The 24,612-nt window shown below is 36.8% G+C and overlaps 1 protein-coding gene across 3 annotated transcripts in view; it reads left to right on the forward strand.

Moving 5' to 3' along the window:
* Positions 1–24,612, forward strand: part of RASAL2 (RAS protein activator like 2) — a 395,120-nt gene that overhangs the window by 355,191 nt on the left and 15,317 nt on the right. For 2 of the 3 annotated variants that reach the window (XM_011962385.1, XM_011962387.1), the window contains 9 exons: positions 4,303–4,456; positions 6,419–6,517; positions 7,565–8,119; positions 10,686–10,830; positions 16,632–16,776; positions 17,448–17,684; positions 19,471–19,672; positions 21,722–21,921; positions 22,699–23,560. In XM_011962385.1, the coding sequence (XP_011817775.1) occupies positions 4,303–4,456; positions 6,419–6,517; positions 7,565–8,119; positions 10,686–10,830; positions 16,632–16,776; positions 17,448–17,684; positions 19,471–19,672; positions 21,722–21,921; positions 22,699–23,560 (2,599 nt within the window). The remainder of the gene's footprint in view (positions 1–4,302; positions 4,457–6,418; positions 6,518–7,564; positions 8,120–10,685; positions 10,831–16,631; positions 16,777–17,447; positions 17,685–19,470; positions 19,673–21,721; positions 21,922–22,698; positions 23,561–24,612) is intronic. The other variant, XM_011962386.1, reaches the window with a different exon arrangement.

Consider the following 24,612-nt stretch of genomic DNA (forward strand, 5'->3'; position numbering starts at 1 on the left):
CACTAATCAGTGTTATTTTATTCCCTTTTTCTTCACCAGTGTATCTGCTGTTATGTGTATGTTGGCTCCCCATCTCCCAGCCCTTCACTTTTATCTTTTAAGACTGATTTCGTATAGTGGTGAGGATTCAAGCAATATAATACTCATTCACTTTAGTGAGTAATGGAAAGCCTCACCTGCCTTGTAGTTTATTTCTTAAATAAGTCAGAAGCAGCAGGTGATTTTCATCAGCAAAGCAATTAGATTTTAACCATTACCTATCACATTGCTAGAGGTCTTGAAGTTTACACACAAATCAAGATTGTCTGCTCACCTTAAGATAAGAATATAAAGAATATGGTGTTTCTTAATTAGAAGTAAAACTGCCTCTGGGAAGCAGGTTTTTTTTTTTTATTTAAATCAATACATGAATTATTCTTACATGGTGTTTGGGATGATGGGGCAGTAAGGAAAATAGGGAGAGAACCTGACCCGTAGTCAAGGGATTCACAAAGTCCACTTTCAAGGATGGGTTAGATTTTTTGATGATGGCCATTGTCAGATTGGACTGGGAATCATTATTTTAAACTCATTATTCTCCCAATAAATCCACATTCTGCTTTCCATTAGAGGAGTAAACTCAGGTGCCACACGGGACTACTAAAACTCTGTAGTTAGTAGATCTAAGAAAAATCAGTTCAGGAGGAGGTAAACATGAATTAGAAGAAACTTGGGGTTACTAATGCTATTATATTGAAATATTTGTACAAATAATGCCTCCCCTGTCCCAAGCCATTCCCAGGCTGTTTGATCTTCCTGTTTACTATGCCTCTCTGGGAATTACTTCTGTCTTTTCAGAGACACTTTCTTCCCAATACAGGGAGGGCTTGCTTATTTATTCAGTAATAATGTTGAACATATTAGCGACTTTGGTTTTCAATTCAGTATACACACATAAAAATGCTAAAAAATATGAGATTCTGAACTATGTATTAGTTGAAATTTTGGTAACTAGGAGAAGTTTGGAGTTACAGTTCCAACTGGCTTAGTTTTAAATCCTCTTATGGCTACATTTGAAGTTAGACCTGAGTATCAAAATGAAACTTGTTCAGCACTGGAAATGCAGTGAAAAAAAAAATAGTTTTCACCATCTTTCTCTAAAAGAAAAAAAAATATGTAACCCAGGTAAGTTTCAGTAAAATAATACCTAGAAACATTAAACCATAGTAAGCACTGTAAAGGAAACAGAACACATGTGAGAGAAAGCTTTGTACTTGCAAGATGAGATACAGGAAATAGCTTCTGGTAGAGGCGTGGGAATAGTATATGAAGCAAGCTGAAGTTTCTCAAGTTAGTTCCTAGTAGAGGTTTTACTTTTTATTTTTTATTTATTTTGTATTTTTGGTAGAGATGGAGTTTCACCTTGTTGCCCAGGCTGATCTTGAATTCCTAAGCTCAAGTGGTCTGCCCACCTCGGCCTCCCAAAGTGCTGGGATTACAGGCGTGAGCCACCTAGTAGAGGTTTTAATAAGAGATTATCTTCCACTCCCAGAGTTGGCCTCGTCTCTTTTCTATTGCCTTTTACGGTGAACTTGTTCATAGAAATGGATAGAAGCCTCACCATTCCTTCCTTTCTGTCTTAAAGTAGTCAACTTTGCCATGTTTGCAGAGCATGCCCCTTGCGTTATTCAACATAGCTTCTCCTTGGTGCCTTCCGGCTCTAATCTCCTTATAGGTGTAGCACCATGGCAACAGGCCCAGCCTAGAGCCCAGGTGCCTTGTTTGTTACCTGAGGGGCTAGGTGCAGCCTGAAGGAATATTACCTATCCTACAAATTGGATAGATGGAGTCTTGATCTGTTGTTTGTGTTTCTCTTCTGCTTCTATGGAAGGCTTGAAATAACACCTGGAAAACATTTATTCAAAGATGTTATCAGTAACCAAAGGCAACAAAGAAGCCATCTTCTATTTGTTCTCGTCTTCTAAACAGAGAGTTGTTTTCTGACATATAGCTCAGAAAGTGACTTGCTATACCGGGACATGTGGCATCGCTATGATTTGGGGTTGCACTGCCAGGTGGCTCTACCATTGCTTCATGTAGGTAGACATTTATTTTGTTTGAAATAAAATTAATTTATGCTTTAGAAATTTTTCCTAGAGAATTTAAAAAATAAAAGTAAGCCTTTGTCATACCTCCTTCTGTTTTAAACATGCCTTAATCTTTCCTGTTGAGATGCTCACCCCAGAGCATGAGAGGATTTTTCCTTCCAGCAACTCTTCCTGAGAAAAATGGGCTAGAATTGTTGTTTTGTTTAAGAAAGATTACAGTGTCCAGTTTCCTGAATCAGGCTTCCCATGTAGCATATTGGGAAAGATTATATGATAATTAAAGTATAATCTTTCTAGCATTTAATTATTTATAGTTGAGGTACTATAGTTGCAGTACATAACATGTCATTGTCTTATACATAGAACAAAGGGAAATAAATATGGAGCTTACATTGTAATTTTTGGTTTTTTATTTTTAAATATTTTAATTTTTTGTTCTTGACCAATATCAGAAAAATAAACATTGTCATTTTAAGATACAAAACATTAGGTAGCATTTGTCCCTTTTGCGCATACTTTGTACTATCAACAAGAAATATAAATGTTGACTTTTTTACTTTAAAAATTACTAAATATCAGAACACATGTTTTGCAGCCTAAACTTTAAATGGTGGCTTATTTTGTGTGTGTGTGTGGAAAGAAGAAGAACTAAAATCCTTGTAAGCGTAAGATTTGTCTTATTTTATGAAATTTGATTAAAGAATGTTAGAATAAAGGTACAAAGGAGAAAGCAGCCTTAGTGCTAGTTTCTTATATCTTTTTACTTTGTAATTTAACCAAAAGCTATTCTGACATTAAATATTTAAGTTCCTTTTAGTGTTAATGTGGTTTTTTCAAGGAATTTAATGAAGCTGCTTATTTAATGTGTTTTATAAAAACAATTGTCTTTACACAAGGCGTTTCCTTTTATCCTTATTACTAAGTACTTCTGCTTGAAATATATATAGGTAACTCTGGGTATTTCCTGCAACAGATACTATAATTATTGAGTCAAACTGCATGACCATCCAGTTTGGCATTCAAGAATATTGTACTTCATATGTTTAACTCCTTTAATTCTTTCAAGAGGAAGGCAGTGAAGTACTGGCTCTTGTAGTGACAAGAGTCATGATTCCTAGCATTCTTCTTATAAACAACTAGGAAACAATCAGCCAGGATGACTGAACGGTGCTGACAAAGATCTCTCTTCTAGATGAGAGTTTGGGCCTTTTTCTCCGTGGTGGGAGGTTTCTTCAAGGCATTTTTATTCTTTATTCATACTTACACAGTAAAGCATGTATAGAACCAAAAGCCTGCCAGAAAAGAATTTTATATTGAGATGGAAATCAGGACTTTTGAAAGACAAGGTCTTGTGCTAAAAAGCTTAGCTTTGACTCTGTGTGTGTGTGTGTGTGTGTGTGTGTGTGTGTGTTCTGCCAAAGTAGAAAGAAACAAAATGAAGATTCAGCCACTACTATTTTGTCAATGATATAAGAGGATAAAGCTATAACATGAAAAACAAAAAGAAACAATTTGTCTTTTGGCAATACCTTTGCATAAGAAAGAATATATAAGATAACCTTAAAAAGTGTATGTTTCGGCCGGGCGCGGTGGCTCAAGCCTGTAATCCCAGCACTTTGGGAGGCCGAGACGGGCTGATCACGAGGTCAGGAGATCGAGACCATCCTGGCTAACACGGTGAAACCCCGTCTCTACTAAAAAATACAAAAAACTAGCCGGGCAAGGTGGCGGGCGCCTGTAGTCCCAGCTACTCGGGAGGCTGAGGCAGGAGAATGGCGTAAACCCGGGAGGCGGAGCTTGCAGTGAGCTGAGATCCGGCCACTGCACTCCAGCCTGGGCGACAGAGCGAGACTCCGTCTCAAAAGAAAAAAAAAGAAAAAAAAGAGTCTATGTCTCTCCATCTTCCAAAATAGGAATGAGAATAAAAGCAATGTCTGTAATGGGATTTGAAGCTCACTTAAGACTTAAAATTATAGTATATTTTTATGCCATATTGAAAAAAAGTGTGTGTGTACTCACATAGTTTTATAGAGAGAATATATTTGCCACATAAATATGATTACTATTATTGTTACTGTAGATTAACTATTAATTTGTTCCTCATTTATTTCTTCCCTTAGGCATTTGTACATTTATTGTTATCCTCCATTGCATTAGACCTTCATTTCCTTGCTGGCCAAGTTACACTACCTTAAATATCTTTTTCTACTTTTAGGTCTCGTGGGCTGCCTAAACTAAAAGAGTCACGTTCTCATGAATCGTTGCTGAGCCCATGCAGTGCAGTGGAATGTCTGGATCTTGGTAGAGGGGAACCTGTATCAGTGAAACCACTTCATAGTAGCATCCTTGGACAAGACTTCTGCTTTGAGGTAAAAATAAAGTGTAGAAAAAAGGAAGAATAGTTAAACAACAATTGGATTTTCTGTCTAGTAATTTTGCGATTTCATTACTGTACAGTTGATGATTTAATTAATTGGTTTTCAGTTGCTAGAAATTATCTACTTACAGAGAAAAAGTTAGAAATCTATTCATCTGATCACATTTGCAGCTAAAGTTATTAAAGATAGCTTTGCATTCCTTTTGGCTTTGTCTCCTTTCAGTAAAATTTGATTCTTTTCATCAGGGGACATTTTCATCAGGGGACAAGACTAACAATAACATTACATTAGTATATTAGTTTTTAGTATTGATAAGAATGACATTCATCATGTTATTTTTCTAACCACAGCATGAGTGGTTCAAGATCTGAGGCCATGTTTTTTTATTCATCCATCCATCCATCCATCCTAATTCCAGGACATTTTGACCTAAATGTCTTATGTATTTTTGAAATCCCCTGTACCTAACCCAGACCCCAGCACATTGCAGGTGCCTGATTTTTGGATAAACAAAATTGCCAACTATCATAAGGTAATTTCTCCCTTTCAAATATATACTACTGGCCAGTTACAAGTAAAATTCAAAAACTATATATACATATATTTATACATACATAGAATTATTAGGGCTGAGACTTGATTAATTAACAAGAGCTTACTAAGTGACTAGAGACGAGTCCTATACTAGATGTTGTAGAAGTCAAAAGATGTTTGGGTCCTCTTCTGATGGACCAGCACTGTCCAAAAGAAATATAGTACAAGCTGTATGCATATCCAAAATATTATTATTTCAACATGTTCACTATCGGAGAAATTGTTTCCTTTTTTTTAAAACTAAGTCTTCAAAATCTGATGTGTGTTTACACTTACAGCACATCTCAACTGGAATAGCCATGTGAGGCTAGTAGCTGCTGTATTGGACAGAGCATATAATCTGATTGGATTTATTAGGTTGTGACCAGAGATTGAGTTAATAAGTGAGCAAACTTCAGCAATTTAGGCAGGGCATTTATTGGCGTTCTTTTTTATAAAAATCAGTTGAACTTTCTCATGTTTGTGGAACTCAGTACGTTAGGCTGTATACCAAGCCCAGAGTTAGGTGCTAAGTATATAACAACATATTTCATTTTTAAAGGACTATGTTAATAGTGGTCAGGCTAACCTAATAAATGACTAGAAATCAACAGGCTGGTTGCCTAGTGGAGGAAAAATGGGTTCCAAAGATAGTAATTCAATATTAGTAACTCTTTGATTTCATTTAGTACCCTTCTATGATATAGTGAAGACAGTCTCAAGAAATGTGATAGGCTGTTTCAGAAACTCTCATCCTTTATTACCTATTTTTTATTAACTAAAAGTTGAACATATTTATTTGCAGGTAATTTAAGGTATTGCCTAAAAGGCCTTTAATTTTGATTTTTCTGAACCATCGGCCAGTTTTAATTTCCTCGGCTGAATTTAAAATGGCCTTGGTTCTCATACCTGGAAATGGATGTGGATGCCACCTAAGCAAAAAGCAGATGTAGATGTAGATATAGGTATCAAAAAACTAGTAAAGATCATCTTAGTTTCTTATGGTATGATTTGGGTTCATAGCATATGTCTAACTCACAGCTCTGCATTCCTTTTGGTCTTGTCTACTTTCAGTGAAATTGGACTCTTAGTACATTTTCATCAGAGGATGAGACTAACAATAATACTAAATTAGTATATTAATTTTTTAGTATTGGTAAGGATGTTGCTCATTATGTTATTTTTCTAACCACAGCATGAGTAGTTCGGGATCTGAGACCATGTTTTTCTTATCTATCCATCCATCCATCCATCTATCCATCCTAATTGCAGGACATTTTGACTTTATCATTTAAGAGTTAGAGGTATGCTATAAACCCAAATGATAGAGCCCTGAAATCCAGTGTTTTCTTTTTCTTATGTCTAATTTTTATGTTGAAGGTTACCTACTTAAGTGGAAGTAAATGCTTCAGCTGTAACTCCGCTTCTGAGAGAGATAAGTGGATGGAAAACCTTCGCAGGACAGTTCAACCTAATAAGGTAATAGTAGCTTCAAGTATCAAAAAAATGTATAACTTTGTAAGCAGTTAGTTAATAGAAGGTAAGTGTGGTAGTAATACCTTAATTTGTCTACAGCTTGAGAGTTTTAAAGCACATTTATGTGTTACGCCATTTGTAGTAACCCATTATTGTATTGCTATAAAGAAATATCTGAGACTGAGTAATTTATCAAGAAAAGCAGTTTAATTGGCTCACAGTTCTGCCGGCTTTATAGGAAGCATGGTGCTGTTATCTGTTCAGCCTCTAGGAAGGCATCAGGAAGCTTACAGTCATGGCAGAAGGCAGACGGGGAGCAGGCATATCACATGGTGAAAGCAAGAGCAAGGCGAGAGAGACAGTGTGTATGTGAGTGATTTGGGGGAAGGTGCCACACACTTTTAAACCACCGGATCTCACAGGAACTCAGTATCAGGAAGGTGGCACTAAGCCATGAGGAAACTGCCCCCGTGATCCAAACACCTCCCACCAAGCCCCACCTCTAGCATTGGGGATTACAATTCAACATAAAATTTGGACAGGGACAAATATCCAAACTGTATTATCATTTTAAGCTAAAAATAGTCTTACTGCAGATATTATTGGCAAATATTATTGCCATGGTTCTACCAGCATGGATAAAAGGACTCTGAAAAGTTAGGTAAATTGGCCATGTCAGAAGCTAGTACATGATAGAAGAGAGACTAGAATACGAGCTTCTTAACAATTTATCTCTTTTATTTGCAGAAATTAGGCTGGTTATATGAAAACTTACCATTACAAAATGATATTTTCTTAACCCAAGTAAATAAAATAGAATGAACTATATATAATGAACTAATATATATAATGAACTATATGTAATTCTTCAAGATTCTAATGCATTCTTGTTTAGAGCTTGCCGTTAACCTAAGCAATGAGATAGCAATCCCTTTCATTATTTGTTGACTCCCCTTAATAGGGTACCTAATGAACATTGCCAACTTAAGAAAAAAATATTTTTTTTCTGCAATGTCAGCTCTGAAATTCAACTTTGTTGCTTTTTTATAGGACAATTGCAGGCGAGCTGAAAATGTTCTTCGTTTATGGATCATTGAAGCCAAGGACCTTGCCCCTAAAAAGAAATATTTCTGCGAACTGTGCCTTGATGATACCCTCTTTGCTCGTACAACCAGCAAGACCAAAGCAGACAATATTTTCTGGGGCGAACATTTTGAATTCTTCAGCCTTCCACCACTTCATAGTATCACAGTTCACATTTACAAGGATGTGGAAAAAAAGAAGAAAAAAGACAAGAATAATTATGTAGGGCTAGTCAACATCCCCACTGCCAGTGTGACTGGTCGCCAGTTTGTAGAAAAGTGGTATCCGGTGAGTACACCTACACCCAACAAAGGAAAGACAGGAGGACCTTCTATTCGGATTAAATCACGTTTCCAAACTATCACCATTCTGCCTATGGAGCAATATAAAGAATTTGCAGAATTTGTCACCAGCAACTACACCATGCTGTGTTCTGTCCTTGAGCCAGTAATTAGTGTGAGAAATAAAGAGGAGTTGGCTTGTGCCTTAGTGCACATTCTTCAAAGTACTGGCAGAGCCAAGGTAAGTAAAAAAGGGGGATTGCAGTACCTGAAATCTCTTCTCTACCTTTCATAAACCCAAATAATAGATACTGTAGAAACCCAAATTAGAGAAATGTGCTTTACTACTGGTAAAAACAAGAAGAATTAAGAAGAAAACCTATTAGATCCAGAAAAGACGAAGATTAGAAAACTAAACAAGTAAAATGGAGAGACCAACAAATACTTAAAAGTCCATTTGTGTGAAACATAGATAACATAGCCAGCTCTTTCTTGTCTGACAAAATAAATGGTAGAATTGGCATGATAACCCTACAGCATGTTCAAGGTTCCTTACCTTTAATTTAGTTCTAGAGTGTTGTATGATGGTTTTCTTCCTCACTGTATTTTGTTTAAGATTAACTGATGAGGCCGGGCGTGGTGGCTCAAGCCTGTAATCCCAGCACTTTGGGAGGCCGAGACGGGTGGATCACGAGGTCAGGAGATCGAGACCATCCTTCTACTAAAAAATACAAAAAACTAGCCGGGCGAGGTGGCGGGCGCCTGTGGTCCCAGCTACTCGGGAGGCTGAGGCAGGAGAATGGCGTAAACCCGGGAGGTGGAGCTTGCAGTGAGCTGAGATCTGGCCACGGTACTCCAGCCTGGGCGACAGAGCGAGACTCCGTCTCAAAAAAAAAAAAAAAAAAAAAGATTAACTGATGGCTCTATCCTCTAGGCACAGAAGGATGTATTCCAGAAGCATATTGGGTATTAGCAAGAGTCTTTGTGGGATTAAAATCTATATTTAGAATAAAAATCCAAGGGATATTATACAATTGGTAGCTGTTTCATGATACACTTATCTTACTTCACGTTGAATAGAAGTAAAAACGCGGGAATATTTTTTTTTAAAGGAGAAATATGCTGGTTATAGGAAGAACAAAAATCAGAGTCTTTGACCTATGAAGGATATTCACTTAACTAGGAAGAGTTACCGTTATACTGTATGCAAGCTGGTCATGATAAAATTACATGTCAGATCCAAAGAAATTCACAGCTAGAATAATGTATGTAGAACCAAACAAAATAAAGTACTATTACTATTTCTTGACATGTCAGAATATATCAATATATTCAATATTTAGTCTCTTATCTGACTTCTATGGATTATAACTTTTGTGTTTCAATCTACTAATGATAATCTTGGGCATTCTGTCATTTAAAAAGCTTACGAGTTTGGAGCGAGGTGTCACTGAAATTTTGAATTGTATGGATATGTTTCTACTTTTCAGTTGCTCAAGGTTCAGAATATATGTAAGGCTTTTTTAAGTAACAGTATTGATTTACATACACTTTAGGTAGAATAAACACCCATTTAAAGTGGAAAAGTTCAGTAAGCTTTGACTGATTTTGCACCCATTGAAACCACCACTATGATCAAGATACAGAATGTTACCGTTACCCCCAAGAGTTTCCTCCTGTCTCTTAGCATTAAGTTTAATAGTGATTCCTAAGTCTACAACTCTGTTATACTGTTAAACTGCCCCAGAGTAAGTCCCATTGACGTTTAAAATGCTTAATTTTAAAGTAAAAGTAAATCAGCATATTCCTCCTATTTTAGCATTTGCAGCCCTTGAAATATCCAATAATTATATAGCATTCAAAATATACGATGTTATCACATTTCAAACTGAACAACCAACATTGAGCTTTACAAGAAGTTCTTTAAGACTGTTGAGGAATGAAGCGGCTGTTTCTTTGCACCTTTATTTCCCCTTATGCTGTCCTTCTGGTTGGATGGATGGGCGGGCAGACAGAAAGATAGCCTAGACAGTGACTTCAAGTGATGAGTTCAGTAGACTCTACATTGACACTGTGGACCAATTTGTAGCTATTATATATTGAACACCTAATATATGCCAGAAACTGTTAGGTACTGGAGATATGGTGGTAAACAAAAACAGAAACTGGTTTTCTGGGGAAAATAAATATTAATCAAGTAATTACAGAAATAAATATGATTACAGTGAGAACTGCAGAGGATAAAAAGAGAGATGATACTATGAAATGGAGCAAGTGCAGCTCACTAATGGAGTTCAGGGGCAGTGTTGGTCAGGGACGCCTTCACTGAGGAAATGATGTGTGAATTAAAATCCAAAGGATCCCAGGAATGAGCTACATGATAGTGGGAGTAGAAGCAAGGGTGGGAGCAGAGCAGAACTGAAAACAGTATTTGGGGGGAAAAAAAAGGTTTTGTGGTAAATAGAGAACATTGTGTGTGTTAGAAAGGGCTTGGTGTATTAAAGGACCTAAAAAGAAAAGGTACAAGTCTTGAAAGGTAGACAGAAACTAGAAAATATGGGGACTTGTAGACTACATTCAGAATTATGGCCTTTATCAAAAGTGCAATGGAAAATCTTTGAGGAAATTTTAAATGTAGGGGTAGTAACAGCTAAGATTTTATCCTGATTGCTTTTTTTCCTTTCAGATAAATCTGATAGCTTTAGTTTTAAAGCAACATTTCCAAGATGTCTGATATTTCAGCAGTCTCTTCTAATGTATATTATTTATTCAGTTGCTTTCTGCTTTATTGAACATTATTCTACCAGGATTTTCTGACTGACTTGGTGATGTCTGAGGTGGATCGTTGTGGAGAACATGATGTCTTGATCTTCAGAGAGAACACTATTGCCACCAAATCCATTGAGGAATACCTCAAGTTGGTGGGACAACAGTATCTTCATGATGCACTGGGTATGAAAGAGAAAAACATCTATTTTCTTTTCTTTACCTTTCGATTTTAAGTTATTCCACCCCCATGAGACAAATGAATTGAGCTCAAATTCTGCATGTTATTTAGTTCTAATTGACTCAGGTGTTAAGGTTTGAATCGTGGCCATAAGAAGTCTCTGCAGTACTCACCAGTGGAGAAATAACAATAAATGTAGAAACAGAAACCCTGTCAGCATACACTGCTACTCCGGGTCCCCAGCTTCATGATTCCAGCATGCACAGTAATATCAGCAGTGTCCATTGATAGATCTGAGGTGGTCTGTTTTCCCCAAAGTGTTGGGTGTTTATATGATGATGTTATTACCTAGTCTTGAGAGTGTTACCCTGACATTTGTTATCATGCATGCAAAACTCTAATCAAAAGTTAAGAAAGTCTTGCCACTTCCCACAACTCCCCCACAAATTTCTGCCTTTGAAGTTTCTAGAATTTTTAACATAACTAATTTTTGTCCAATCAGTAGCTCTTGCTGACTAGGCTACGCACTTGCAGTTCCAGATTTGCTCGTGAAATTGAGGCATTAACCACTAGAGTAAGGCACTGTGCTGGTCACTTTAATATACATCCTGATAGAGCAGATGTGAGTTCCTTGAAGAAACTAGCCCTTTGTTTTACCTCCATATCCCCACTACCTGCACAGACTGTTGAGCAGCACTGTCCAATAGAAATATAATACGACCCATGTGTGAGTAATTTTATTTATTTTTATTTTTTGAGTAATTTTAAATTTTCTAGTAGTCACAGTATTAAAAAGGATGAAGAGAAACAGGTGAAACTGATAACATAATTCGTTTGACCCAGTATATCCAAATACTATTTAATGGCTTAAAATAATAAAAGTTATTAATTAGGTGTTTTACTTTTTTATTCTTTTTGAAAATCAGTGTGTATTTCACATGTATCACACATTTTAATTTGCATAAGCCATTTCTAATGCTCAACAGCCACGTGTGACTATCAAGAGTAGAAAGTAAAAATATGTTGAATGATTGGAGAGATTTTTACCCTGAAGGAGTTTGCAATATAAGGATATAACATTAGGGATATCTCTATACCAAAAAGAGACATTTTGTGTTCTTTCAAAGAATTTTAAAAAATTGAATCCAGCTGATAGAATTGTCAGACTTTCTGTGTGAAATGCATTTATGTTGGTATGTAGTTTGAAGAGTAGAAAGGTTAAAAATAGACATTGAGCAAGAGCAGATAAGAAGATAAGAAGTAGCATGGGGAAAAGGACACATGAACAAAAAGACATAGAGGTGGAACAGAACCAGGAATGTGTGGAATAAAACCATTTAGCTAGAAAAAGACATGAAAGAAACATGTGAACAATAAACAAAAAGATTAAACAATAATTAGAACCAGTTTGTGAAAACCTCAAATGCCTGGGTGAAGATTTAAAGTTTACAGTAATCATTGGAGAGCCACTGAAAGTTTTGAGCAGGGTGTTTTCAGTGGAATTAACTTAGCAGACTAAGATGAGTTGTATCCAGGCATGGTGGCTCACGTCTGTAGTCCCAGCTACTTGGGAGGCCAAGGTAAGAGAATTGCTTGAGCCCAGGAGTTCGAGGCTGCAGTGAGCTATGTTCACATCACTGCACTCCAGCCTGGGTGACAGAGAAAGACCTTGTCTTTAAAAAAAAAGGTGAAGAAAGTCTACTGAAAGCCAATCAATTAAGAAGCCATTGTAGGCTGGGTGCGGTGGCTCACACTTGTAATGCCAACACTTTAGGAGGCCAAGGTAGGCAGATCACCCAAGGTCAGGAGTTCGAGACCAGCCTGGCCAACATGCTGAAACCCCATCTCTACCAAAAATACAAAAATTAGCCAGGCATGGTTTTGGGCACCTGTAATTCCAACTACTAAAGAGGCTGAGGCAGGAGAATCGCTTGAACCAGAGAGGTGGAGGTTGTCGTAAGCCAAGATTATGCCATTGCACTCCAGCCTGGGAGACAAGAGCAAAACTCCTCAAAAAAAAAAAAAAAGCCATTGTAATAAGAAAGAATGAGACTCTGAATGAGGGTAATCATGCAAGTAAGAATGAGAAGAAGATGGATATGAGAAATAGTAAGGTTGAACTGATAGAACTTGGCAAATTTTTCAGTTTGTAGAAAGGAAGGAGGGAACAAATATTACAGAGAATTGTGGGGTTTTGTGAGTGACTAGGGGAATGACGAGATTCTTAACAGGAATAGAAACCACAGAAGTAGTAGGCATGAAACAGGGGAAATTACATATATATTCAATTTGAAGTTCTAGTAGGAAATCTCAGGGGTTTTAGATAGGAAATCTAAGATACCTGTCTAGCTGGCTGTTGGAAATTTGAGACTAATTTACGCTTGTGGAGAGGTTAAATGAAGCTGCAAGATTACCAGAGCAGGAAGAGAACTGGGCCAATGATAGATCTTAGAGTGCACCTGGGTTTATGGTATAGAATGAAGAAGAGGAATCAGAAGTGATCAGAGAAAGAGAGAGCATCCAAAAAAGAAAGAAAACCAGGAAAATACTGAGTCCTAGACACCAATAGAGAAGAGAGCATCAATAGAAAATTATGGAAGGTAAAGAAAAAGAATGGATATTGCATTTGGCACTTTAAATTTCACTGCTGATCGCTCACACTGGTTTCAGGAGGAGAGGAGCCAGGCTGTAAGGAATAGAGTGAGTCGCCATTCAAGAAACAGGATCAGTGTGTTTACATGAAGCAGACACATTATAGTAGCTACTACAATTAGTTTCTGCTCTGAAGTAGATTTTTTGTCTTCCTGTTTATCTTCATATTTTTTCTCTAATCATATAGACATTAAGAATGGTATAAAGAGCTTAAGAAAAGTACAAAGAGGTTTATAGTGTCATTGACGTGAAGAGCTTATTACAGTCATAAATTATATCTCATGATTTGCTTTAATAATTTGTGTTTTGTTATAAAAGTCCACCAAAAAACAAAAAAGCATCTCAAACCGTACTACCTGCTTCTTTGAAATCAAATATTCATATTTTGAAAATTCAGTCTGCTAAACAGGATTTCTGAATGAAATAATTTCCAAAACAAAAAGTGGGTACCAGTCCTTTGATAGGACAGTGAATGATTAAATGGCCGATGGGCTCAGTGAGGCATGAAAATTAATTCAGTGGACATGGGAAGAAATTCAAGTAACCCCTCAGAAATCTCTGTAATAATATTTATAATCCAAGAGCAAGGGCCACAGTAGTAAAAATGGCTGCTGCTTCTAAGAGCATAAACAGAATTAATTGGTAAGCTTCTTCAGGACAAGGGCTGTATTGTCTTCTCATTAAAGTTTTGCTATATTTCATATACTTTGGGCAGAAAATAGATGCTGTTTCCAGACTGCTTGAAGAATTTTCAGAGAGAATTGATTTTAAAAGGTGCCAGTAATATTGTACAATATCTGTCTGTTTCTTAGCCAGTCCTTATCTTAATTAAAGCGTCACTCTTTCTGCACAGACTCTGCATTGTTTAGACTTAAATCTTCCATCTGTTATCCTATTTTACCTTTCCATTTGAAATCAGATTGCACCTTTGTATCCTGTGACACATAGGAAATACTGTCTGTGAGATATACAAAAGAAAGCCCTGAAAAGACCTGATTTCCACTTTTAGCAGTGGAGGCAAATTCCTTTCAGCAGTAATATGTCCATCCTTGTTGACTTATTCCTACGTGTGCAATTTTTATGCTAGATAATAATGACTTAATGATTTACATAGAAAATAAGTCATAGAACATTCTGGGCACAAACTTAACATGTAAACAACATAACGAGCACCCCCTTTGGCTCTGGTTTTTTTCAAATGCAAGAAGGCAAACTTAAGTGAGTTTTTTAATCTCTCTTGGTAATTTTGATCAGTTAAGCACCTTCTAGTTACAAATCAATAAAAGCCTCTCCTTTCAATATGGTACATTCTACATGCTCAAACACTGGTTATTGTTTCAACAGTTAAAGTATTATTTTTCTGTTTTGGAGCATTTTAAATATGTAATAATCAGGAACAAAAACTTTTTAAGCTGGTACTATAGACGATTTACTTCTGGTCCCTGGAGTTATTTATCTGGCGCTTTTCTTGAAGAATTAAAAATATTGTTAATATTCATGTTTTTTATTAATATTAGTATTTTTTCCCTTGAATACATATAACCTAAAAGAAGTCACTAAACAGAATATTTAGGATACAGGTGTAGAGTTTGGCCAGTTTTTATATGGGATATTTGACACTGATTTCTTAGTTTTAAATTTAGGTACTCTTTAAATGAAGTTCATTTGTGGAAACATATAGCACAGGAGACATAGAGAACATATTGAATACGTATCTTGTGAGAATTGGTAACATTTTAAAAAGCCTCTTACTAGTTTTGGCCATTTCACTTGACAAAAAATTATTCAAAAGTTGCATGATTTTTACATTAAAATACTTTTGTATGGTGCTCCTACTAAGAGCCAGGTACCATATTACATGCTTTTCATGCATTATGTCTGTTCCTCACCACAGCTCTACAGGGTGTTTACTATTAACACTGTTTTACAAATAAGACAGCTGAAACTCAGACTAATTAAGTGACTTTTCCAGGGCCCACGGTCGGTCTGTCTGACCTCAATGCCTTTAACTTTTCTGTGCACCCTTTCCTTTCTGTATACCACATTGTTTTCTGTTCTCTCACTTCTCATCCCCTGTCACAGGTATTTTTAAAAGTTTTCATTTATCTAAATACTAACTGTTTTGATGGAAATGCTCTTTCTGCTGCTGCTGCTGCTGCTACTTAGTTTTGCAGGCATTATTGTTCACTTTCATGAAGTCTGTTATAACTAGCCTGAACCTCAAGTAATAAGTGCATATTTAGGAGAATCTTTGAAAGATCCACTCCTCTTTCATAAAGACCTATAAAAAACCAAGAATACATACTGCCATCTCTGATAAATATTTATTGAGCACCTGTAACATTTTGGGAGCTATTCAGAAGAGTCAAGATTTGAACATGAATAAAACCTAGTACCTAACCTCCAAAGGTATTCATCCTAGAAATGAAACAAACACAAACAATATGAAATACGAAGTATTCGAAGATATACAAGCTATGGTGTGTACTAGAGGATAAACAGGTAAGGTAGGAATTTGTTCTTTCAGGGAATAGTGGGTGTATCTTTCTAGAACATAGGCCATATCAACAGGGCTTCTAAACTAAATTTATATGGAAAAGCATATACAGATTATATGGAGGAGATTATAAGGAGATCTGCTATAATATTGTGCAGTGTTGAATGACTGTCTCTGTTACAAGAGGTAAGCATAGAGAACCTTACTTGCATCTGTATTTGGCACCAACATTAGCACTTAAAACCTTCAGTGGACTATTCAATCAAGCTTGGGTCGTTTGTTCTTCTAGAATAACAATAATAGTCCCCTAAGTAGAGCGAGCCTTAAAACAAATAACGAGTTTATACTAATTAAACATATATTTAGTTTAATACATTTTTTAAGTAGTATCATTACCATTTTTATAAATACTGTGATGATGATGTTAGTGATTGCTGTTATTCCACTTCCAGGATAAGAAAAATAAACATGATATGTAGGATGTGACAACTCTTGGGTTCCAAAGCAATGAGGCTTCATGGGCCATCTTTTGTGCCCTCCCTGTCAGATCTAGAAAAGAATTCCCCATTATACATTTTAGGACAGAAATCATAAGTCCTTTTATTCTACTCAGGAAGACAGTTTATAGCTCTATTTTCATCTTCTCTCTTCTAATAGGGGAGTTTATCAAAGCTTTGTATGAGTCAGATGAGAACTGTGAAGTGGATCCCAGCAAATGTTCATCTAGTGAACTGATAGACCATCAGAGCAACCTGAAAATGTGCTGTGAGCTGGCTTTCTGCAAGATCATCAACTCTTACTGGTGAGCTTATCTCATCCTCTGCCTGTGGAACATCTTTTCTTATAAAAGTCATCACAATGTTAACAATTATTTTATAACCAAAGGGGAGGGTCTTGGAGACAAATTGAAAGTTTCCCTAATACAGTCCCATCTAAAATTGAAATCTCCATTGTAAGCAGAAGTACTTTTTAACTGGCTATCTACATAAATATAATCTCTCCCCAGAATATTAGTACTATAGCCTCTAATATCAAAAGTATTTCTTTTGCTTTCTAAAATATTTACTAGTGTTGAACAGATGTGTTCATGAATTTTGATCATTGCACTAACTCCAGCAATTGGTGAAACTTTGGAAGATTTTTGATGAACAGTCTTTAGAGAGACTATGGTGAGTTATACTAAACCAGATGGTTTAGTCAGGAGCCTCATGCCATTTTCCCACTTTGCAAAACTAAATTTAAACTAATCCAGAGTTTTGTAGCCTTGGGTTTCCAGTCTCCATCTGGCCTCTGTGAATTTTTCCACCGCCTCTCAGCCATGAATCAGGTAAAACCTCATCCCAGAATTTCTACTAGGTCCTCCTCACAGCCTGACTCTTAAGCAGAGATATGTTGGGTCAGGGTGGAATCACTTGTGCTTTGGGTTCTGGTACTTCTGTGTTTAGAGGTTTTGGTACTTTTTTCCTTCCCTAGTGTTTTCCCTCGTGAGTTGAAAGAAGTGTTTGCATCATGGAAGCAGCAGTGCCTGAACCGTGGCAAGCAAGACATCAGCGAGAGGCTCATCAGTGCCTCATTATTTCTCCGTTTTTTGTGTCCAGCCATTATGTCTCCCAGTCTTTTCAACCTTATGCAGGAGTATCCTGATGACCGCACATCTCGGACTCTAACTCTTATTGCCAAGGTCATTCAGAACCTGGCCAACTTTGCCAAGTAGGTGATACTATTGTAACCACTTTAAAAACACAGTTTAAAAAACACTCGAGGCCTAAAATTTGGATGAGGGTTGGGAACCTCATCACTCGTGTTACCAGATTTTCACTGTGGTATTAATAAATATAGCAAAAAATTGGAAACAAGTTAAATAATCACTTCATTGAGGAGTGGTTAAGTAACCTATGATACATGCATTCAATGGAATATTTGCAGGTACTACAAGCTGTTTACAAAGACTATCCAATAATATAGAGCATTAAGATAAAATTAAATTAAAAGTGCTGATAAAAATGCTTCAGTAGGAAAAAAAAAGGGCAGAATAAAAAGTGGTATGTATACTGTTACCCCAGTAATATGAAAATACAAAAATCTAACTATAAAAAAAGTTGGGAAGAAAAGACAAATTATGTGGTTACATTGTCTAAGACAATTATCCTGACCACTTCAAAAAAGACAATTTTATGAAAAATGCAAAAGATGGAGGGGGGCTGTTCTAGATTAAAAGAGATTAAATGCAGTACTTGAAACTTATTTGGATCTTAAGTTGGAAAAAATATATGTCCTTTTGGGGGCAATGGGCTTAATTTAAATATAGACTGTAGATAAGATAATTCATGAATAGTGTTTTTAAAAGTTTTAGTGTGATAATGGCATTGGTTTATGTAAGAGATATTCCTTATTCTGAAGAAATGGACACTAAACTATTTAGAGGTGATGTCTGCAACTTGGTTTAAAATGGTTCCAGAAAGAAAAAAAAAAAAATCTGTATAGAAAGAGAGGGTGTGAAAGCAAACTTGGCAAAAATAACAGTTGGTTAATGTAGATGAAAGGCATATGGGTATTCATTGTATATTCTTTCAACTTTTCTGCAGGTTTAAAATTTTTCAAAAGAAAATTAGGAGAAAACAGTTGGGAAGGAAATGTACTAAAATATAAACAGCAGATATATTTGGGTAGCTTGAATGAGACATCCACACTTTTTTCTTTCTACTTTTCATTGTTTCAAACTTTTTTCAGTAAGTTTGTTATTTTTATAATTTACAGAAAATAAATTTAAGAAATGGCTGGGAAGGAATTCACATTTACAAAATTGACTAAGATTTATTCAATATTGATGCTTAAAAACAAGTTTCTATTAGCAATGTATTGAAGAAAAAAAAACAAGAACAGATTGTTTTCTAGTATAAATAGTGGCTTTTTAGAGGTGTACTATTTTAATTTTGTATAATTTATATATAAGCCAATGCAGAAATACGCATATTTATCCATATTTGAGCTAAAAAATATTTATATTTTATTTTGGAACAGGTTTTTGTGGACTTAAACTAGGCCCTGAAGATAGGGAGAATCTAGATAGGCAAAGGAGAGAAGTTTTTCTCTAGTGCAAGTAAATAGCATGGGCAAAAGCTTGGAGAAGAAAAAAATGTATAATATATTTGGGAGACTTTGAAGAAACTAGCAGTGTTGAAGGTTTGTACTGGGGAGCATTTGGTAGGTAAGTGAGGCCTATATTACAGAGAAATTCAAATACCAGAAGTAAAAAAAAAAAAAAAATGAGGTTTAGCTTTACCCTTTAGAGAATAGAAAGTTATTCAAAGCATTGGAATATTAAAGTGATATTAAGAAAGTATGTTATAGCATTTATCACTTATAGATAATAAACAAAATTAATCATTCCCTCCACAAAATAAAAAAAAAAGTCATAATTCTGTGTAAAGTCAAATCAAAATGATCATCTCTCTCTTGAATATGTTCTTTCTCATTTTCTCATCCTCTACTTCAGGTTTGGTAACAAAGAGGAATACATGGCATTCATGAATGATTTTTTAGAACATGAATGGGGTGGAATGAAGCGCTTTCTTTTGGAGATCTCTAATCCAGACACCATCTCAAACACCCCAGGCTTTGATGGTTACATTGATCTGGGCCGAGAGCTTTCAGTTTTGCATTCCTTACTGTGGGAAGTAGTTTCCCAACTTGATAAGGTAAAGTAGGTTGATGGAAGATAGAGACTTTAATGTACCTGAATTCTGGAAAGTACCTATAGAGTGATAGCACTCACTCTTTCTGCTAATTGAAAGCAACCTTTTACCCTAGAAATCTGAGAGTGGTCATCATTTCTGAGTAAAATATGGGACCGACAACCATGAAATTCTAGAAAACCATGACATTATTAATATATGTTTTTAATATTTATCTGAATTAATGGAGTATATTTCTCTAAATTTATATATACAGAGTGCATATGTGAAAACTTTATTAGAAATTAATATATTGGTATATACAGCCTTATGCATGTCTAATAGGATAAGATGAAACCTCATATAGTAATTTCTAATAAAAGTATAGATTTAGCTAAGAAAATACTAGGTTTATCATGTTTTAAGTAACTTTACCCATGAAACAAATTTTTTTACTATACAAGTCATAGAGTTTCATATAATTATTAGTGCTAAAAATCACTGTTTTCTTTCTTTACAGATGTGAATTAAGAATACAGAAAACAATTATTTTTAATCATTTGTTTGCTAAGAATTTTATTATGTACCGTATTAATAAGTAAATATACACCATGCCAATCATTTTCTTCCTTCTGGAATTTAACAAAAAGGAATAGATTTGGTAGTAAAAAATAGTCTAATAGACTTTGGCTAAGCTTATTACAATAATTATTTATTGATGTTTTTGTTTGCTACAGGCATTTTATAAATATGTGTGGTGGTATATTAGAATAACTTCCAAAGACAGTTATTTTTCTGTGATAATGATTTGTTTCCCTCTATTTTCCTATCAATAAAAGTGCTATACCAGTAAAATTTGAAGGGGAATAAAACGTATTAACGAAGACCATTTTGCTGAGGAAACATAAGTGGTAGTGTGTCCTCCAATGCTTAAAACATTTGTGAAACAGTCAACTGTTCCTTATTCTCAAGGACCTTTTTTCACTTTTAGAAATGCTAGCTAGATTTTTAAGTTGCAACTATGCCAAAGGTAAATCCTTTTCATATGAATCATAGCCCAACATTGTTGAGCAAGTAAAGGCATTGGTGGCATCTATACCTGTTTGAGTAGGGTAAAAGAGTCTGTTGATTGTTGAGAAGGCAGAGACCCAAAGGCAGCTACGTCAAACTGACTGACAGTTGAAGGAGACCCCTAAGACCCCATGAAAATAAGAATTCCGTAAAGAAAAAAATGATTGAAATGGATAAAGCAAGTATTAAAGAGTTAGTCTTTGTTGAATAAACTGCATCTCAGTGGGATGCAGGTTCAGTTTTCCTGTGAAATGGGCTTGGTTTGTTTAGGATCAAGGTCTTTTTAACGGACTTTGCTGTGTAAACACACTTTCTCCTTTTTAATCTGTGTTTGGTCCTGGGAACCAGGAATACATCTAGACATATCTCATAGGGAAAATTTACCTGATTTTGTTGTTAAATTAACAACAAAAATTGTCTTACTGATGGAAACTCAGTTGGCAGTGGGTCAGGGTTCCCAAGATTGACTGGGATAGTGGATGGCAGTATCATCTGTGTGCCCTGCAGTACTCTGGATTCCTGAATGCAGCACCTTCTTATATGTTGGCATGCATTTCTTTTCTCACATGATCCCTTTTCTTTGAAAGTTTATCATACTAGCCGATCCTCTGGTCTTGAAGTTCTTTTGGTTAGAAGGAATTTGGTTCTTCCTCTACCCTCCCCCACCTTGATCTACTAGCCTCCCAGAGATATAGTTTGCTTCGCATGTCTATTTTAGTTGGAATGGCATTAGTTTGGTAGTTTTGAGCATGTCTTTTAATTTTTATTTGCATAATCCTGATTTCAATTTCCTTTCTTTCCTCGATGTCTGCTGCACCCTGTTTCGCCTCCTCCATTCATCTCGACGCCATGGTTCTGCTGCTCCATAACAATGCATTATGAACCTGCCACTCCCATATGCAAACACCTACCCTTCCCTCCAACCTACACCCCTCCATCAATGGCCATCGTTGTGCCAAAAACAATCTATGGTGGATGTCGCAATGCTTATTATCCAATTAGGGTGAAAATTCCTTCCTACAGGCGACCGTGGCAAAACTGGGGCCTCTCCCTCGTGTTCTTGCTGATATTACCAAGTCATTGACTAATCCTACACCAATACAACAGCAACTGAGACGCTTCACTGAACATAACTCCAGTCCAAATGTCAGTGGAAGCCTCTCCTCTGGGCTGCAGAAAATATTTGAAGACCCCACTGACAGGTATGAAAGAGAGGATAACCAATATCTCAGAGAAATATAATGTTCAGATTTAGCAGAAGTATATTCAACCTATTTTTTGAACTTACAAGTTTAAAATCATGAGCAATTGAAGACTCATTTGACCTGAGAGCAGTTCAATTATTTGTCATTATAATGCATAAGATCTGGGATAACTTATTTTCTAGAATGGTAGTATAGAGAGTTATAATATATTCCACAGCATATTTTAAAAATTTCTGTCTTAGTGGGAGACCAAAGGCTTTATGAAATTCATGTTTCTATACGTTATAGCATTCAAAAACCATGGAGAACCTCGGTGAAAACCTTTTTATAGCTGGCTATGTCAGCTGGACAGGTAGATACAATGTTGATGCTTAGACTGTTTTATGGATTGGCGAGACTTGTGCCTTTAGCAGGGACCTTGCAGTTGTGTACTTAGAACTTCTTCTCTTGAAGGTTTAGATAAGTAAGTATGAATTGGAATATTTCAGGAAGGTTTAAAACCTAACTGGGAAATGATTGGAATCCTGGTTAAAACTGAAGACAGTGATGAGTTGGTATCTACAGTGTTATTCTCTACTTTTGGGGAAAAAGTAAAAATGCTGGATTTTATTCTAACAATTATAATAATTCCCTAATTATATAAAATCTGAGTTTCCAAAGAAATACATGTATCCACATAAGAACCTTCAGAGGAGTTCACATGCCTGAATTGAGGCATCTTAGCTATGTTGAAGTTGTCTCAAGAGAAATTAAGTGCCCTTTCCTTTTCCACAGTGATTTGCATAAACTAAAATCTCCAAGCCAGGACAACACAGACAGCTACTTCAGAGGGAAAACATTATTGCTGGTTCAGCAAGCCTCCTCTCAGAGCATGACTTATTCTGAAAAGGATGAAAGGGAAAGTAGCCTTCCTAATGGTCGGAGCGTCTCCCTCATGGACCTCCAGGACACTCATGCTGCTCAAGTGGAGCATGCATCTGTCATGCTTGATGTGCCTATACGCTTGACCGGAAGCCAGCTTTCCATAACCCAGGTGGCCAGCATCAAACAGCTGCGGGAAACCCAGAGCACTCCCCAAAGTGCACCCCAAGTGAGAAGGCCCCTGCACCCAGCCTTGAACCAGCCAGGTGGCCTTCAGCCCTTGTCATTCCAGAACCCTGTCTATCACCTCAATAACCCAATTCCAGCAATGCCAAAGGCCTCTATAGATTCCAGTTTGGAGAACCTAAGCACTGCCAGTTCCAGAAGCCAAAGTAACAGTGAAGACTTCAAGCTCAGTGGACCCAGCAATAGCAGCATGGAAGATTTCACTAAACGTAGCACTCAGAGTGAGGACTTCTCCAGGCGGCACACTGTGCCGGATAGACACATACCTCTTGCTTTGCCACGACAAAATAGTACTGGGCAGGCCCAGATCCGAAAAGTGGACCAGGGTGGGTTAGGTGCCCGAGCCAAAGCCCCACCATCCCTGCCACATAGTGCTTCCTTACGTAGCACCGGGAGCATGTCAGTGGCGTCCGCAGCCCTGGTGGCCGAACCTGTGCAGAATGGGAGCCGGTCCCGGCAGCAGTCCTCTTCCTCCAGAGAGAGCCCTGTTCCCAAAGTGAGAGCAATCCAGAGACAACAGACACAGCAGGTAGGCGCGAGTGCTGAAGGGGCGTGGCTTCTACTTGGTCCATGTTTCCTTGGTTCTTTATACGTAAATCATTGGGAAATCCTATTGTTAACAATATTTCCACTTAAAAGCAACCTTTAAATGGAAAGAGGAAAGGAAAATTTGGGGAAGCTTCTGCCTAAGTGAGACTGCAGAATGAAGTTTGACTCATTACCCTTAAAAGTCTAACAAACACGCAGGGGCCCCCTTCTCTTCAAGCAGCAGAGCTACTACCTCAGTTTACACTTAGAACAAATCGATGATGTTGAATGAATAATTAGATACTTAAAATCTGTAGGCAAAACCAACTATTATTTTGGGAATCTGAAAATTAATCCCTCTTAATTTTTTTTCTTAAGCTTCCAGAATAAAGGTTTGCATTCTGAGCCAAGAGTTTAATGTGACTGCTCTCCATTCCATCCCTCAACTCTCTCTGGAAATACAAAGTCCCATGTGCCTTTTCCTGGAAATGGCTAGAAAAATAAACACTTGAACACGTGGAGAGTCAAGATAAAGGAAAGATTAAAAAGATAGAAGCACAGGTGGAAAAGGAAGTATTCTGAACATTTGCAGATCCCTTACATTTCTATTTACATGGACAAGCCCAGCTAACATCACATCCAATCGTAATATAAGATTTTCTGATTTTTTTCTTGACAAATAAAAAGCTTTGCCCAGAAATTAATCATTTCTTCCTTACATATTACATTTTGAAGCATCAGTACATATTTTTCCCTTTGAAACAAACTACTGTTAAATATATATAGGCCGGGCGCGGTGGCTCAAGCCTGTAATCCTAGCACTTTGGGAGGCTGAGACGGGCGGATCACGAGGTCAGGAGATCGAGACCATCCTGGCTAACACGGTGAAACCCCGTCTATACTAAAAACAAAAAATACAAAAGAACTAGCCGGGCGAGGTGGCAGGCGCCTGTAGTCCCAGCTACTCGGGAGACTGAGGCAGGAGAATGGTGTGAACCCGGGAGGCGGAGCTTGCAGTGAGCTGAGATCTGGCCACTGCACTCCAGCCTGGGC

This window comes from Colobus angolensis, unplaced genomic scaffold, assembly GCF_000951035.1.
Source record: "Colobus angolensis palliatus isolate OR3802 unplaced genomic scaffold, Cang.pa_1.0 Scaffold59, whole genome shotgun sequence".
Taxonomy (NCBI): domain Eukaryota; kingdom Metazoa; phylum Chordata; class Mammalia; order Primates; family Cercopithecidae; genus Colobus; species Colobus angolensis.